General features: G+C 37.2%; 1 protein-coding gene across 3 annotated transcripts in view; it reads right to left on the bottom strand.

The window, feature by feature from the left end:
• Positions 1–14040, bottom strand: part of IQUB (IQ motif and ubiquitin domain containing) — an 85983-nt gene that overhangs the window by 20372 nt on the left and 51571 nt on the right. For 2 of the 3 annotated variants that reach the window (XM_028525821.2, XM_036010859.1), the window contains exons 8-10: positions 12454–12629; positions 5278–5448; positions 447–623 (exon numbers count right to left, since the gene is read on the bottom strand). In XM_028525821.2, the coding sequence (XP_028381622.1) occupies positions 447–623; positions 5278–5448; positions 12454–12629 (524 nt within the window). The remainder of the gene's footprint in view (positions 1–446; positions 624–5277; positions 5449–12453; positions 12630–14040) is intronic. The other variant, XM_036010860.1, reaches the window with a different exon arrangement.

Consider the following 14040-nt stretch of genomic DNA (forward strand, 5'->3'; position numbering starts at 1 on the left):
GACACAAACAAGAGCATGTAGAATCTCAGAGATCCAGGATCTCTGAGGCCTCATGAAGGAGAGGATATGTGAATCAGGTCTTAGAAAATGAACAGGAGTTGGCTGGATGAAGGGTGGGGACAGCATTCCAGGGGAAAGCACCAATACATGCAAAAGCATGAAGGTGTGAGAGATCACAATACATTCAACATAGAGCATTATTCAAGTGGAAACTGGGTTCAGAGATTACAAAAGAACTTAAGGTTGGAAATGCAGACACAGAAGAACTTAAGTAAATAAGTTTAATACATTAACATAAAAAATAATCACTCAAAAGAAACTTCACAATAAGATGGGCTTCCTCATGGACCCCAAGTGAAATGTTAAAGCAAAATTTGAATATACTTCTATTTATAATAGCACATATTAAAATTTTGAGAAAGAAATATAGGAAAAAAATCAAGTACCTTAAGGTGTCTTGAAATTTCTGGATTAAACAGAGGAGTTTTGATGTAATGAAAAAACAGAGTTGCAATTCTTTTTCTGAGTCCCTCAAGGTTTTCTTGTTTGACGCCTCTCATCATAAGGTCAACCTCTCTGTCAATCAATTCTAGAATTTCCTGGGTCAGTTTACATTCATGTTCCTATATAAGACACAAAATATTCAGTATAGAATTCTAAAAGTCAATCTGTTTTTGAAATTACCGCACAAAGAAATGAAACTTGAGCCTAGAAGAAATGAAACATCACTGATAGAAGTGTAAATTGGCACAACTAATTTGGAAAAAAATGACAGTATCTAGTAGAGTTTAATATATGCATAATCCATAACCCAGCAATTCTACTCTTATGTGCTTAGAGAAACATGCAGTTTGAGTCATTGTTCACAGTAGCCCCAAATTAGAGACAACCAAATAGCTATAAATAAATTGGTAACATAACTAAGTGATGGCTTATTCATATACCAGAATATTATCTAATGTAAGGAAATAAATGAACTACAGTTTCAATAACAGTTTCAATCTTACAAAGTAATGTCAAGCAGAAGAATGAAGGCACAAAATCATGCAAATTATCTGTATGTTACTATAATTCACAATAATTTTAATAAAGTAATGGAAATGAGTGTGTTTGAGTTAGAACACCCAGGTAAGAGTTAAGCGATTAAGGTAGAAGGATTTATAAGTAGTCAAATAGAAGTAAATTGTTCCAACTGCCCAATAGAGGACCATGAGAAACATAGTGTGAATGAGTCAAAAGGTAAAGTCAGTAACAATAAAATAATATCCTTCTGTACTTTTTAACATATATTTGGCATAGCTAATACATGAGTCTGCATCAATGGTCCTTGACCCCGAAGGCACATTAGAAGCACCTGGGGAGATTTTTGCATCGCTCTCACACTTGAGCATCTAATCTAACTGCTCTGAAGTGGGGCCTAGATACTATTCCTAATCATTCATTCTCATAATTTATGTGTATGTGTGTGGGTTTGTCTGTCTGTCATTCTCTTTGACTCTCTCTTTTTCAAGCTCTCCAGATAATTCGAATGTGTACTCAGGTTTAAAATTCACTGGTCTGTATTAGTAATTGTCATCAAAACAGTACCTGTTATTTATTAAGGGCTCCCTATTTATAAGCACTGAGACATATAGATATTTTTATTTGATATTGCATATGTATGCACACATATTTATATCCTCAAAGCAACTAATTTTATAAATTAATTGAAACTGATTTTCAGAAATATTAAATTACTTATTTAAGGTTGCACAGCCATAAGTGAATACATGTGGATTAACTGCTTAAATATACTGCTTAGGAGATGCTCAATTTATCTTTTATGAGCCACCTTTGGCTTTTTAAGTAACCAGATAATGGTCATGATTATGTCAGATCAGAATATTTCTACCACATTCCCTACCTGCACTCTCTTTTTTCCAAATGGTCTTTTTACTGCTCTCTGTAGATATCATGCTTATGTTCCACCTCTGGATCTTCTGTTCTCCCTCTCTTCCTAATCCTCTCTATATTTCAACGCTAGTCACTACACAAACGTATTTGGAAGGGTAGTCCAGGACAAAGGCACTCGATGTCTCTGCCCTTAAGATAGGCAGAAGTGCAAGAGACCTATGGTGGCTTGTCTCCCAACAAGAACCATTGTACTCATGTACTTAATTCTTAAGAACTTTATGTGTTTTTCTCTTGTTTCTTAAGAGAATGAGAGTTCTATGCAATTATGAAGCAAAGAACCCACACGAGGTATCTAAGAGTTACACTCATGAAATTCTCAGATTGTAATCACAAGATTCTCATAGATAGATCTATATATGACTGACAATTTTTCAGTTGTTATTTACAGTGAGCTGCTGATTATCATTTGGATAGCTGTATCTATATGTTCTAGCAATGTGGCTCCTACTGATGACCAAAATAGATGCACCATGCAGTTACCCAATCTACTGCCTATGTACAAACTTTATAACAGTTATCACAGACAATAATTCAGAAACAACTTATATCTTTATGCTGTAAACTGAAGGTGGCATTTGGCAAGTGTGACAAATTTAGTGAACTCAAAATCTTTTTTAGAAGCCAAATATTTTTAGCTGAATTGCCCACTTAACTTACCTATATTGACAATAACATATGCCCAATATTGCCTTCAATTTGAGCTACAAAATATCAGAGCTATACCAGTGGTCCTAATGATACTTGGATTTTCCTCCTTTAATTAGGAATACAGAAGACATTCATTATAGTGAATGCTATGATGTGCTATCTGGATTACCCCCACTGCAGAACCAAAGCACTCAGTCTCCCAGCTGCTGATAGAGCTGGCAGCTGGCAACTCTCAGCTGAGCCTCTCTCCAGATTGCCTTCAGCTAAAGAAAGCCCTACTGGCTGATAAGTAGCTGCCATCAGTTTAAAAGAACTTCCTCATTCAAGGTCATGCTTTCTTTCCTGGAATACCCTGAAAGAAATGACTAATCAATGTGGGGGAATAAAGGCCCAGCACCCTGAATGAAGGTATATGGGAATCAAAACAACTAAATAAATCAATCAATAAATAAAAGGAATCCTTACCACGTCCAGCTCCCAATGGGCCCACTGGGTTCAGAGACCCACCCGGTGTTCATTTCCCTAATCCTTAAATAGATCATTGGAGTGGAATACTTGGTAGTTGCCAAGGCCACCCTTTCTCTTGACTTCTTGAGCTAATGTGATGGGGAAGACTAAGTAGAAGCCCCTGAAATTGCTCTACCCTGTAAACCAAGAGGGAGGAAGTACAAGTGGCTCCACTTACTACTTGGGGAATTTTTGCTTCCTGTTCCTGCAACTCTGTGCTCTTGAAAGTTAGAAGTCTTAATTCCTGGAAGGAAAATGCTTCTAGCAGTGGACACAGCAAGAGTCCTATTAAATGTTAAACTACATCTAATGTCTGGGTTCCTTAGGCCAAATGACCTGGGACAAGGAAAGTGCTACATGTCTGTAAAGGTGATCAACCTTAATCTTTCAAAGGCAGTAGGGCTATTATTATCTAATGGGGACAAGGAAGAATATTTTTGGCACCCAGGTTATGGGCATTTCTTGGTACACCCTTGCCTAATTCTGACAATAAATGGAAGTCTAGTAGCCTCAGTCTGAAAAGAACATTGTGATCTATAGTCTAGATCTCTCAAGGCGTGGGTCACCCCAACAGGTAGGCTACCTAGATCAGTAAAGGTGCCACTTGAGGGTGGGAAAATCTAAAATAGGTAGCAGAGGAAAGGGACAAGTGTATATGTCACAGCCTTAAGGACAATGACAATAGGAGCTGTAGTTACTTCATCCACCTTGCTCTTACAGTTTTCCCCAGGAAAAAAGGGCCTACTCCAATGTAGAGGAGCTGCTTCCAAAACTTGTAACACGAAACCAGTGGGTCTAAACAGCAGCATGTGCAGTGTATGCTGTGCTCAGACCTGCCGTGGCCACAGCCCCTCCGCTACTGGTTTACTGCTGACTGACACTCTCAGCAGAGTCCCTTTCTGAGAACTGCTTTCTGGTAAAGACAGATGCCTCATTCAAAGTCACATTTAAGGATGAGTGCAGTAAATAGCATTATAAAGCATCACCTCCCCTCTATCCCCTTCCCTTCTTGGACACTGATGGAAAAGACCAGCAGAGAGGGTTAGACCTCGGGGTACCGAGGAAACTAACACCTTCCCAAAACCCTGATCACTCAAGCCCAACCTGGACTGTTCAGAGGGAGGTTCACTGGACTCCAACCATGAGCAGGCTGGACAGCAAATGTGAGCTTCCCTGAGGGCTTTCGGCCAGTGCAGCCCTTTGTTCCCTAGACTCTTAAACACTGACTGCTCTGACGTGAGTGCTTGTTTTGGTGACGTGTAGTCAGGGCACTGATATGTTCACAGCCTGGAGTCATGGTAATAGAGTGTTTCAGTTTTTTAAAACTGTTCAGAAAAAAGTCACTTAAGTTACAAACATAAGATTAAAATGAAAATGAAACAAAACAATGTCACACTTCTTTCCTGGGGGTGAGCCACATTTGGTGAATGGGCAGTGTGGGAGTGAAACTCCAGCCCCCGCCTCAGCTCAGGACAACGCAGAAGTCTGCAGTCCCAGAGGTCCCTGTGAGACTGGCTGAAATCATTGCTGAGACTGCACCAGAATTTAATTTTTCTTTTTTCCAAAAAAAGAGAAACAATCTGCTTTCTCTATTTCCTCAAGAGTTACTCCTAAGAGCACTCTCCAAGAAACTTCCTGCACACAAAATCCCAGCATTTCTTGGGAACCTGACCTGTGACAACTGCTTCATTTTCATTAAAAGCAGGACTAAAACATAGAAAATCAATAATTGAGGGAAAAAAGACAAAAATGCTTACACTGATGCTGCTTTAAAGTTGCTAAAAATAAAATTTTTGTCAAAATATATAGATAGTAGTTGCTGTTTTATTGAACTGAGTATTAATCCCATGTAATATATTAGCATATATTTGCTTTACTGCATATATAAAATATATTTACATTCAGAATATTCATTGTGTATATTTACATTTATGTCATAATATATACCTTGAGAACTTTTAGATATATCAATGCATAAACCATATCCTCCCTAAATTATACCAAAACAATAATATACTTGACAAAATAAAATGTACATAAACATTTATTAATCACCTTTGTAATCACCTAGTACAAACATCTTGCTTATTTTAGTATTTAAGTTTTTATTGATAGTGATATGGATAACCCAAAAGAGAAGTAAGAGAAAGTAAGAGAAAGGTAACATACCTTCACAGTATGTTTAAGTGTTAACAGTACATCCAGCCTCTCATCTTGAGAGAGATTTTTTAGAATAATGCATTTATAGATGTTTTGTAGCTCTCTGGCTCTGATAGTGAACTGTGTATCCATCTCAATTACTTTGCTGTCTGATCTTCTCCATTTCTTTGGAGCTGAACACTTAAAAATAATGTTTATAATTATCAGTTAGTTAAAAGCTAAAAAATAATTTTGGTCCTTCTGATAAAAGTTTTACTCTAATATCATGTGCTTTATAAATAAAAGTACCGCTAAAATGTAAGAAAATTAATTGAAAAATTTATACGGTATGGGAGAGTAAGGCATTTGAGGGGAAACAAAATATGAGAGTTCTTCAGTATATAAAATACAGACACATTTACAGGATTCAGAATTTGCTAATTTGTACTAGCTAGTATGTTGAATGGCTTGAAGGGCACATGAAATAACTCATTACATTCTTGGGAAAAAGCATTCTATTTAGAATGTTTTTAAAAGTTATCTGCTTGGTTTAGTTATAGTGAGTTGTAGAAATGTGTCTTGATCATGCTTTGCCAGTTGAAGACAACATTTGTGGAGTAATTGTTACGATCCTCAATGTGTTAAGCCTAAAGATATAAAGAACTGTAGGAGTTATAGTTCTGTTTCCTAGATTAATCAATCTATAACAAGTTCATAGTTCTTCACACAGCAGATGTCCAGAGGGAAACAGCTTTATTTAGCTATCTTAGCAGTGCTGTGGTCCCCGCCTCCCTGAAGATGGCTAAGATTCTCACTTTCTATGTCCAAATCGGGCATGGTACCTCGCAACTAGCCCACCTCCTGAACCGAGGGTTAAAAATAGAGTTCACTTGCCCTGAAGCTCCTCTGAGTACGTCCAGGTTAAGAATTCAGAGACAGAGACAGGAGGTGGATCAAGTGCTCTGCAGACTTGGGACATCAGCACAATCTCCGATGACGATGATTCGTCTGTGCTTGCCACTGCTCCTGTTCCCTCCTGTGAGGGGCGTTCACCAGGAAACTTCCCCATGAAAACTCACAGTCGGTTTGCTCTCCTACTTTATAGTATAAAGCTGCCCAGCTTCTTTCAAACAAGGCCATGTTATCATGATTATTAACTGTTCAAATGTTGGAGGCTGTTTGGTAATTCCTTTGGAGAGCTGTAGTTCAATTCACACCATATTTACAACCATTTAAATCTTAGATTTGATTTCATTTAAAGTTTAAGTAGAAGACCATGCATTGGGACAAAGCATCAAGAACGTAGACTAGCCAAATAAAGAAGTAAGGTAAAGATGTATTTGGAATGACAGTATTATGAGGAATTTTTAGTTAAGCATCAATTTACCTTGAATTTTTTTATATTTCATATTAGCCAAACTATACTGAGAACTACAAAGTAAACTTGAAAAGCAACTACATTTCATATGCTTTCAAAGTACTGGTATCATTTTCTGAGGAAAGCCAAAGTGAATCAGAAACTTTAGATTCTCAGTTCTAGTGTTAATTCAGCAAGTGAGAAGCCCTATAATTAATTTATATTTTAGAACATAAATCTAATATTAAATAATGTAATGTTATTGGGCTGACAGAATTAAAATTTATTAAGAATTATAAAACAGAAAAATAGCTCAATAATAAAGTGTTTTATCATTTAATAATTATCACTTAGAAATAAAAAAAAATTGTTTTAAATTAACTACAGTTGTGTTTGGGGTTGGCCTCAGAATGTTATTGAAATTTAATGCTTGTTTCAAAGCTCTTTTTAAAAGTTTTAAGGAACAAGCAATCTTAAGCTAAGTTTGTACTACAATATTCAAAAGTCTAATTTTGCATGCAGTTTTCCTCAGAGTTGGCTCTATTAAATGTACCATTAGGTACCTAGTAGATAAAATACTATCCTGATTTCAAGAGCTTTCAGATCTAATGGGATGTAAAGATAAGAAAATAAGTAACTAAAGAACGGTAATTATGCTTGCTGATTGCAGGTAAATAGGTAACTACAGGTTGCTATGAAGCACTTAACTGGTGAAAAAAATAGTGTCTAATGTAAAACCTGAAGAAAAACTAGGAGTTAGCCAGAGGAAAGGGAACTGAGTGATACAAAAGAACCCTAGATTTGAAGTTCAAGTTCCTTAATGTTAGCACTGAGAAGGTATTAAAAATCCATTGGCAAAGCTTTTTTATACTAGGATTTATTTCTACCAACACTGATAATTTGGTCTTCAAATCTAGGCTTCTTTAATTTCAGGATTTAAGATTTTTTTTTACTGTGATGCAGGAAAATGTCAACTTTGTTGATTTTTCTTTCCTATTTCCTCTTTTCTTTGAATGCTTTGGCTGTACTAAGAGATGCACAGCAAACTTGTTCTTAAATTGATTCAGAAAACAGGAACATCACAGAGACAGCACAGAGTCTGGAGGAGGGACACAGAAGAGCCGCAGGAAGACGTATTTCAGGGAAGGAAAGGTGGAGAGATGACACAAATCTTGAGAGCATCAGGCTTCCACAAAAGAGAAGAAACAGCTGCATGGAGAAAGGAGGGCTTTTCTTCCTTCTAAATTAATACTCAAGTCCCTGAGGGCACAAATTAAGAATAATCGTGACCCACCCAAAGCTGCTGGGCAGTGATCAACTTTTCTTTTCCATAGCAAAAGGGTTTTGTTCATCCACAGAGGGCACCCCTGTGTAGTGTGGTGCTCAGAGAGAGGCAAGGGTCTGTTGATTTTTCTGTCCCATTAGGTGTTGGCCACCTGAGTACTGCGAAGAAACATTCAAATGACACAGCTAACACAGGTTGCAGTTTTTCAGTTTGTGATTATGAAAAATGGTATGCAAATCAAAGAGAATCAAAGAAATAAATGACCTGGAGTCTAGAGAAGTCTCCTACAAAAACGCAAGTGGTCTTTTTATACAGTTGGGTAAAAAGCACCAAGATATATTAGAAACTGGCTGATGATTTTTTGTTCAGATTTCTTGACTTGAATTTCTTCATCTCTGTGAACTTGTTGAGTTTTTAACATTTGATAACCAGTGGAAGTCAATGTTTGTTGTGTGAAGAGTGTAAATTATTGAACTAATGCTTTAAAAAATTTTAGATTAATTCTCTTAAGGAGAATGAAGGTTTGGTATAGAATGAATAATTGACCGGTTCAAAGCCTTGACTGGACTAATTTAAAATCATATTATTCAATATTCAGAGAAATTCTATGTTCAGGATAAAAAGATATAAAACATTAGTTCAATATTTAACATACTATTTAGATTCAGTGAAGTTCAACCAAAACCACAACATAGAACTTTATTCTCCAAAGTTAAGTATAATAAAGAAAATGTTCTCTTTCCTATATAATCTATATATTATGTATCTATGTTCTCTATATAATCTATATATTATGGTGCAAAATGTGGATCTTAAAAACTGTATTATGGCTCCAGTTGTTAGTTTTGACATTTGAAAAACTCTAACCTTGTCTAGCTTCAGGAATTCATTAAAAGATATTTTTCTTTAGCAACCAAAAGAACTGCAGGTTAATAAATCACTTCAAGTCTTATGAACTCAACACTGAGCCTGAATATCAGAGACAATGTTAGGCATGGGGGCACTGAGGTGATAAGGTGGACAGACAGAAAGAAGAGTAGACATTGTACAAAGGGTTACAAAAAAAGCTTACTATAAAATCTATCAACTGTTTTGTATGATGTTTACTATGGTATCATATACAAAAAGATGATTAAAATGATTTTTCTATTCAAATAACAAAAACTTTATAATTTACCATAACAGGTTAAAAGCAGGCCAAAAACCACAATTAGTCAATATTTCTGAAGACTGCACTAACTAGGTTGTGTAATGGGCTGTGGATTGACCTTGAATGTAGCTGCTCCATTCTGTGGTTGTGTTTTTCTTGTCCTATACACTTTGGTCAAAACTGAGGCAAAATTCCCTTGTATCAGCCAAAATGTTCATTTCGTCTAAGTCTGAGACTGGGAATTGGTGAGATTAACTGGCTTATCAGCTGAGGTGACTGCAGATTTAGAACTACAATTCTAAAACCTATGACCTACAAAAAAAAAACCCTATGGCCCTTGATATCTACAAGTCCTTTTGCATAGCTTTTCCACCCTTCCTTCGTTCTGGTCTTGCATCTTTATGTGAGGCCCTGAATCAGTCTGGACATTAAGAACTAGTCATTTCTCTCATCCCTTCTCCTCTTACCAAAAAAATATCATCTTGCATTTAATATTTCATTTATTTAGTAATATAACTTAAGAAGTCACAAGAAGCCACATTGTACTCCATTACCTTCCAAATGTCTTTTCACTCTCTTTTTCTCCTAGTAATTAAAAAAAAAACCTCCATTTTACTGGCAGAAAACAATTCTCCCTACACTGAGGATCCTTCAGGATCTCAGACTCAACCCTAACAACTTATCAGTTATTCATAACAAACAAAAAAATTTCCTTCCTAATAGGAATTCTTGTGTCCAAATTTTCCAGATCTTATCTTTTTTGTTGTTGCTGTTAGACCGTATGTTAGAGTGATATAATTCATAGGAAAGAGTAATGGTCTTCAATTGGCTCCAGAGTCGCTACTATATGTTAGAACTTAATCTACTTTGGACTCTTTATAATTCAAAAATGTTTAATACTGGAGTAGGAATAGAGGGCAGGATAAAAAGGCATGGGAATAACAGACATTGTAAAAGTATTTACAAGCAGAATTTAAAATAGTTTATAGGAAACAAAGCAGCAGAGGCAGCATGAGTGGGAAATCCTATAGAAGGTGCAGTGCATCTTCCCTGTCCATTGGCAGCTCAGAGGCTTCCGGCACCGTCAAACACTCTCGTGCTCGGGTCCATGCTGTCCTCCTTGGTAAGGTTAACTATCAGCCACATAATGAATGCAGGTCCCAGTGGTGAAATTGGTTTCAACATAAAACAACTTGCTAAAGGAGTAAATTTATTTAAACTATGAATCTGGAGACATGTGAACATGATGGCTTCAATATGGTAGACTCATCTTTTCTCAAATGAAGATATTCAAGAATTTGAAATGACAGTATCTGCATTGTGTAACTTCTTGATAATATCTGAAATATGAAATTATATAACAAAATTTCTGTCCCTCATTTTTCCTCCCCACCTTCTTTCACAAGAATTTATATATACCCTGTGATAAGCTCTGTGCTAACATACGAGGGTACAGAGATAATAATAGCTCTTGCCTTCAGAAGCTCAGAATCTAGGAAGGATTCATACATCTAAATAGATATAATAAAAACTGAGTATGATGTACTAAGAGAGAAGTGAGATAGTCTCTTGAAAGCATATAGTGCAGGCTAAAGTAGGAGGATAAGTGGAACAAAGGGTGACTGAGCTTGTTTGAAGGATGAGTAACTGGCTACTGAGGCAGGAAGGAAAGGGTGTTCCAAGTAGAGGTAAAACCAGGTGTAAAAGCATCAAGAGCACGTGATCTTTCTGAGGATGTACAAGTAGGAAGGAAGCACGGCTGGAGCAGTGTAGCCGTAGTGTGCAAGGAGACAACAGTGGGGTGGGGCAGGTGTTCTGAGAACCAATTATGAAAATGCTTGTTCCATGAGGGCAGTGAGGAGGGGTGGGGGCAGGCGGTATTTAATGAGGTCACTGTGGCAGTGGCAGCAGTATGGAGGAGGGAATCGAGAAGTGAGACTGGAGACCAAGAGTCTAATTTGGAGATATAAAAGTTACCCAGGTGAGGAGGACACCCAGAATTATTTAAATCAATGTCAAGCTCACACATACAAGATAAGCCCTTTCTCATGACAGCCTTCCAGGGAGAAAGGGAGCAAGAGAGAGGAGCTGCCCATTGCAAATCCTCAGAAGCCTCCCCTCTTTGCAGGTTCCAGCAGGATCACAAGGCATTCCACCAAGATGCAGATTAGCTGCAGTTCGTGTCTTTGCCTACAAGGTCTATGTGGATACATGTGAAATATCAGAGTACCATGGCAGAACTACTTCCTCACAGGCAGTAGCAGTGGGTTTGGAAATGAAGAGGCAAAGAATTGAAGAGATTGTTAAAGTAATAGAACAAACAAGTTGGTGGCTCCTAGGATGTCGAGAATACCACCCTGCTTTCTGCCTGAAGCAACTGAGTAGATGACGAAATGTTATCAGAGATAAATTACGCGAGCTATGGAACAGGGTAAGTTTAGAGGTGAGGGATGAAGGGATGGTGACATGATATGGCTTCAGGGTTGACTGGAGGTGGACTCTTAGGACATCCAAAGAGCTATGACAGCAGGCATTTGGACATGTGATTGCAGAAGCTTCTAAGAGAGGTCCGGCCTGGAACTGTAGGGAATTCCAGGATTTAGGTAGTAGTTCAAACCATAAGAAAAACTGAGATCAAACAAGAGGATGTACAGGTAAGATAACAGGAGGACATTTCTAGTAAAAAAAATATATAGGCTTTTTAAAAAAATGTTCTCAAACAAGAATCCTACAACTAGAACCCCTACAGGCAAATATCTTGAGGAACACCATTCTTTTTCTTCTTGTAGCTGGTTGGCTTTCAATTGTTTGGAAAAGATCAGGTTTATAAAAGGAAAGTGGTCACTATGGAAACAGGCTATTTAATATCAAACAGGCAGTTTCACCTCAAAAGGGTAATTACTTTAGTGTTTCCCTTAATTACATGTTTTCAATAACCATATATCCTTTTGGTCAGAAATTTCCAATCAGTTAATGACCTGGTGAGCAAGAGAAAAAACACTAATCGGTAGCTATTTTCCCCAGGTTGCTCACTACAGTGGCACCCCAGACAAGACATTTTGTGAATTTAATATTCCATTTTATCAGGGTGTGCAATTCACCTAATTTCTAGAGCCAGACTAAACCTAAATGAACAGTTACAAGGACATTATCTACATTTTCTTCCTTCATTGGTCCCTTTAGCTGAGAATGAACATGTTAATTTCATGTTACTTGTCAATCGTTATTCTATGCTGCAGTTAAAATCTAAAGGTGTATCACAAAAAAGACAAAAATACAGGGAGAATTTTTTTAAATATGTTACCAAAATGCTAAACAAAATTCATGCAAATTCTTAAAATGTAAATCTTTTAGTTACGTTGCATTTTTAAACTAAAGCTACACTGATATTTAAATAATTGGTACTTCACTAACCTTATTCAAAAAAGCTTGTATCATTGCCTCCTGGTTTGCTTTAGAAGCAATGTATCTATGTCTCCCAATGGAAGCAATAATTTGGCTCTCTTTTTCCAGAAGTTCACACAAAGCAGCTTTCCTTTCTGCTCCAGTGAGAGATTGGTTAATTCGTGCCACTTCTTCTTGTCGCCAGACTACAGGAATAACATGAAAGACTCAAGTTTTAAAATCCCACATCTTTACAGAGTATTTTTTTCCATCACATCCTGACAAACAGTATTTTATTTCTGTATCAATTTAAATAAAATTATATATGAATAGAATCATTCACAGTGTGCATCTGATATATGAAAAAATGAGGTGAAACAGAAGCTGAGAGACTAAACAATAAAAGTAGTCAAACAAACAGAAGCCAAAGGACAGCAATACAGATAATGTCAACTTACGCCTCTAGGGAAGCATGCTCATGGATTTCTCCCCACAGGCGGCAGGTGTGTCCTCCATCCATGCAGGTTTATGTAACTCCAGCCTCACCCAAGATACCCTCACCTCTGAACACATCAGAACATGGTCTGGCCCCGCAAATCAGTCTTTTTTTTACAGTCTCATTCTCTTCTCTCTTAATCCATACAGGAACCTGTACAGCTTCAAGCTATAGCTAGACATTGCCTTAATTTCCTTTCTATTCTTATGGCTGCACTGAAAAAAACCCTGTTTTTTAACTGTACTGTTTACTTCATTTCCTGTTTCCTCACAATTCCTAGTCCCCTCTTTCTAATTAAATGAGACCATAAAAATGACAGCTGCTTACTATGTGCTGGGCTCTGTCTCAATTGCTTCTTGCATGTATGAATGCATTTACTCTCCTGACAAACCAGTGAATGGGTGCTGCTATTATCCCACATTTTATATAAAAGGAGACAGGAAAAGAGAGCCTGTGTAACCTGTCCAGGTGGAGCCAGGACTAACACTCTGGCAGTGTGGCTCCAAGGTCCATGGCCTTGACTGCTCTCTGTCTCTCAAAAGTATGTCATCTTTTCTTTTGTACAGTCCTTTTCAATGCACACTGATTTGTTGGTTTACTCTGGAGAGCCACCTTTACTTAATTAGACATCTGATTCTGTCCTCTCACATAAAGATAATTTATAATTACATCGTCAGAATGATGAAGTTTCAGGCACTCATTAACTGTATTGTGGCCATAGAATCAAGTCTATTTTTTTCTGAACTTTAAAAAAAAAACCTGGCTCACTTATCTAGTTATTATACATGCCAAAATTCTATCACTTCTTTGCCAGTTCACAATACCCAGTTACCATTTTTGAGATACTACCATGTGAAAGGCACTCTTTAAGGTCTGGTGTGAGAAAGACATATGCTTTACTGAAGGAACTAACGCGTGTCCTTGCTTCTCCCGAGCTGGGTAGACTATAAAACCTTCCACAAGAACAGAATGTCTGCTTCTCTTTCCATTTCTCTTTACCCAAAAGCCTGGCATTTTCTTTTCACCATTAGGCTTAAAGACTTCCTTTGGGTACATCTTTTCTTGACATATGAGATTACTTCCACTTACCTTCCATTAGATATGATTCAATCAAGTAAAAT

The sequence above is a fragment of the Phyllostomus discolor genome, chromosome 10 (assembly GCF_004126475.2).
Source record: "Phyllostomus discolor isolate MPI-MPIP mPhyDis1 chromosome 10, mPhyDis1.pri.v3, whole genome shotgun sequence".
Lineage (NCBI taxonomy): Eukaryota > Metazoa > Chordata > Mammalia > Chiroptera > Phyllostomidae > Phyllostomus > Phyllostomus discolor.